At 36.6% G+C, this 3,984-nt stretch overlaps 1 protein-coding gene across 1 annotated transcript in view; it reads left to right on the top strand.

Moving 5' to 3' along the window:
• Window positions 1-3,984, top strand: part of RBM26 (RNA binding motif protein 26) — a gene marked incomplete at its 3' end in the record, with an annotated part of 33,981 nt that overhangs the window by 16,081 nt on the left and 13,916 nt on the right. Inside the window, exon 6 of the mRNA XM_009695936.1 lies at window positions 2,264-2,524. Within this exon, the coding sequence (XP_009694238.1) occupies window positions 2,264-2,524 (261 nt within the window). The remainder of the gene's footprint in view (window positions 1-2,263; window positions 2,525-3,984) is intronic.

The raw sequence follows: 3,984 nt of genomic DNA, 5'->3' as shown, positions 1-3,984 counted from the left end.
TCTTTCCCTCCATTCTACTCTAATACCTTCAACTATGTTGACCACTTTCAAGCAATGTTGTAAGAGAGGCAGAAAAATCCGAGTTAATTGCATTTCATTAAGTTTTAGGAAACTCAGAATCTGGTTTGGGAAGATAAAGAAATTATTACGCGTTTACGGAGTTAGAACTGGCAGAAATTACCTGTTCGGCAGCAAATGACTTGTCAAGCAGGACAGTACAGCGCTGTTCTTTTTGTCTTGTCCCCTCCTTGATGTCATAGGTAGGGCCTGAAATTATTACAGTAGATATTTGCATTTGCACACACATCTATAGGACTTAAGGGTTCAGTACAGTAGTTTTTCAAATTAAACTTCTTTAAAAACAAAGCTGTTTATTCAGCTGAAAAGAATACTTTTTCCCCCAATAGTCATTACTGATAAATTGGAAAAAGAGCATTGAACATTTTATATCTCTATCCTGTCCTAGACAATGTCGAGGTAAAAATAGTGTGGTTTAAGTCTCCTGTGTATTATTTTTTCTTTCTGTAGAACAGGCCTTGGTAACTCAACCTTAATAGTAGGTATGCAGCATTCCTGAAAATATGCGAGCAGATACTTTCCAAGCAACTTACAAACAAGCGAGTTAAATAGCATGCAGCAGTTTAACTAAAAGATTACAATGTGATTAAATCTTAATTCAAGGATTATTTTACTGTTGTGTCTTAACCACAGCCAGCAACAAAGCATCACGCAGCTGCTTGCTCCCTCTTCCCCCCCACAATGGGACAGCAAGGAGAATCAGGGGAAAAAAAAAAAAGTAAAACCTGTGGCTTGAGATAAGAACAGTTTAATAACTAAACTAAAATATAATGCTAACAATAATAATAATAAAGTATAATAATAATAGTGATGAAAAGGAATATAATAAAAGAATAAAACCCAAGAAAAGACAAGTGATGCACAATGCAGTGCTCACCACCTGCTGACCAATGCGCCGGGCAGTGATCACCAAGCGGTGATCAGCCCTTCCTGGCCAGCTCCCCCCAGGGGGCATGACCTTTTATAGTATGGAATATCCCTTTGGCTAGTTTGAGTCAGCTGTTCTGGCTGTGCTCCCTCCCAGCTTCTTGCACACCTCCTCACTGGCAGAGCATGGAAAACTGAAAAATCCTTGACTTAGGGTAAGTACTACTTAGGAACAGCTAAAACATCAGTGTGTTACCAACATTATTCTCCAAAACACAGTGTACCAGCTGGTAAGCAGAAAATTAGCTCTATCCCAGCCGAAACCAGGACATTTACATAAACTGCAGTGGTAATATCTTATAGACAGTATCTTATACTGAAAGCTTTGTTTCTTTTTCTAAACACGTTAAGAAAAGCCTGTTTTACCCACACTTATCTACCATCTTTAAGACGTTTTTATTAATGCTCCTTTAATGTGGGGTTATTTGAGTCTACCGACTTACTCATGGCAGAACTCTTCTGTTGTAATCTGGATAGTAACTGTTTATTTGGTGGTAATAGTAGAAAATTAAGAGAATAGTTTGTATGTATTCAGAATAAAAGGTCATGTTACTGCTCTGTCTGTCCAGGAGTGCTCCTCACCTGTCAAGCACTATTATTTGTCCAGCCATGACAAAGCTTTGCATGCAACAAATACATATATTTGAATGCAGATAAAATGAAGATAAACCACATAAAGATACAACAATAACAGTGTCTTGAAACATTAAAGATGTGTAACTTTTACAATTTTTTCAAGTGATTATTACTTTTTTCTTGCCCATTCCTTCCCTTTATTCAGAATAACTTTGCATCTGAAGTTCTTAGAATACATGTGTCACTACAGAAGATGTACTCTGCTTGAAGTTAAGTAGGGTTTCTGTTTTACTGTGGGTATAGCTGTTATTAAAATACCCCAGTGGCTGACTACGTCCTTTTAAGTTTATTATTTTTCTGATTAAACCTTTGGAGTGTAGAATCATGAAACAGTTGAGGTTGGAAGAGACCTCTGAAGGTCATGTAGTCCAACACCTCTTCTCAAAGCAGATAAACTGGAGCAGGTTGCTCAGGACTCTGTCCAGTTGGGTTATAAATAACTCCGAGGATGGAAACTCTACAGGCACTCTGGGCAACCTGTAGAACATTTCAATTACCTTTTTTATATTTTGACTTGAATTGATGTGGGATGAAGATACTTACACAGGTTAGTGGCTCCTTCTGTTGAAAATGTGCAGAAGGAATCATCCAATATAACTTTTTAAAAAATTTTTTTTTGCAGAAAGGGATTTGGGAAAGCCAAAATATGATATGGATAGAACAGATCCGTTAGAGAACAATTATACTCCAGTTTCTTCTGTGACAAATATTTCATCTGGCCACTACCCTGTCCCTACATTGAGCAGCACTATTACTGTTATTGCGCCTGCTCATCATGGAAATAACACTACTGAAAGCTGGTCGGAGTTCCATGAAGAGCAGCTGGACCACAACTCATATGGAAGACCTCCTCTGCCAAAAAAACGCTGTAGAGATTATGATGGTAAGTCTGGGTTTTTTTTAATTGCTTCTTGGAGCTATGATTGACCCCTTTCTGAAAACATTGAGGTAGTTTTCTTTTCTTTTCTTGATCTTCTCTAATACTGTAGTTTTTTAATTACACAATTCTTGAATGGAAATTTTATCTCACTTTTTATTAACTTAGCTTTTAGACAGCTTGCTTTATTAGTGTTTCTGTAGGTTTTTTTTAGTTACTAGAATTATTTTGTGTAGATGACAAATATATTTATATAAAAAGTTATAAAAAAATACAATTTTATCCAGATTTTCTGTCTTCTATCATGTTCAAGCCAAATACTGTATTTGATAGTTTTGACCATGATTAGCACCTTACTGACCTCGTCATTTTTTATTCTATCCTGTCTAAGAGATACTTTTTAACTAGAAAGATCTAGAGCTGCAGCTTCCCAAGTTCTTGTTAACCCATTTTTTCTGTGTGTTTCTTAAAATTGGTTGGGTTTTTGTGCTAGTCTGTGTCTTAAGCTATCATTGTCTTGTGCAAAAATCCACACAAGATGCTGCTGCAGTTGTCAGTGTCTTGGCTAAATTCAGCCAGTCAACCTGTTAGCTCAGAAGAGTTTAAATTTCCCCCTGAAAGTTTTTTCTGAGGGTTTTTTTTTGTTGTATCCCACAATGGTGAGTTTAAGATCTAGGCCAGTTTAGATTCAGAACTCTGATTAGAATTTTTAAGTAAAGAAAATGGGAGGCTGACCTCTCAAGTGCTGGCAGAGTTGTACTTGTGAAGAATAGCTTTGCCAGTATACATCACAGCAATACTGTGGAGCAAGTAGATTTGTTTTGAAGTTTTCTTCTAATGCAAGCTGAGCTGCAGAATGTTGTGTCGTGGTCTCCCAGCTCTACAGGTTTTTTAGAAAGGAACAAAATGTGCAGGCTAGTATACCTTTGAAATATAGTGGTTTTGAAATATTTGAAATATACTTTTGGAAACATCTCCAGGCATGACACTGGGACTTTGTACCTTTAACAGTCTTCTGTAGCAGCTTATTATTTCCAATTTCTGAGTATGAAGCAAATGCTGATGTGTTGGAAAACTGTTACAGTAGTCCTCAAATTTTTACTGTGGTTTTTTTTTTCCTACGTTTCTGACTGTTACTAAAAATCTCTCAGTAGATGTCACTTCTGTTTGCTTTTCTCATGGCTGTTTGTGTCTTTTAAATTTATAAGCTCATCTCTATCTTCAGTGGGCAGCTGGTTCTAACATACTCCTCTTCCTGTCTGTACTTTCACATTTGCTGCTTGACCCTCTGCAGAACTTCTATTTTTCCTTAACTTTTCAATTTATGTGTTCTATAACTATTTCTGAAGATGAGGTAATACAAACTGCTTTTCAGCATGATGTTTTGAAGAAACAGGCACTCAGCTTTCTTCCTATTTTACCAGAAGATGTTTTGAACTTTCCCCCTGTATTGCATTGAATTGTAT

Source organism: Cariama cristata, unplaced genomic scaffold, assembly GCF_000690535.1.
Source record: "Cariama cristata isolate BGI_N322 unplaced genomic scaffold, ASM69053v1 scaffold6402, whole genome shotgun sequence".
In the NCBI taxonomy this organism is placed as follows: Eukaryota; Metazoa; Chordata; class Aves; order Cariamiformes; family Cariamidae; genus Cariama; species Cariama cristata.
Note: the sequence above shows the minus strand (reverse complement) of the source record. Positions and strands in the feature narration are given on the sequence as shown.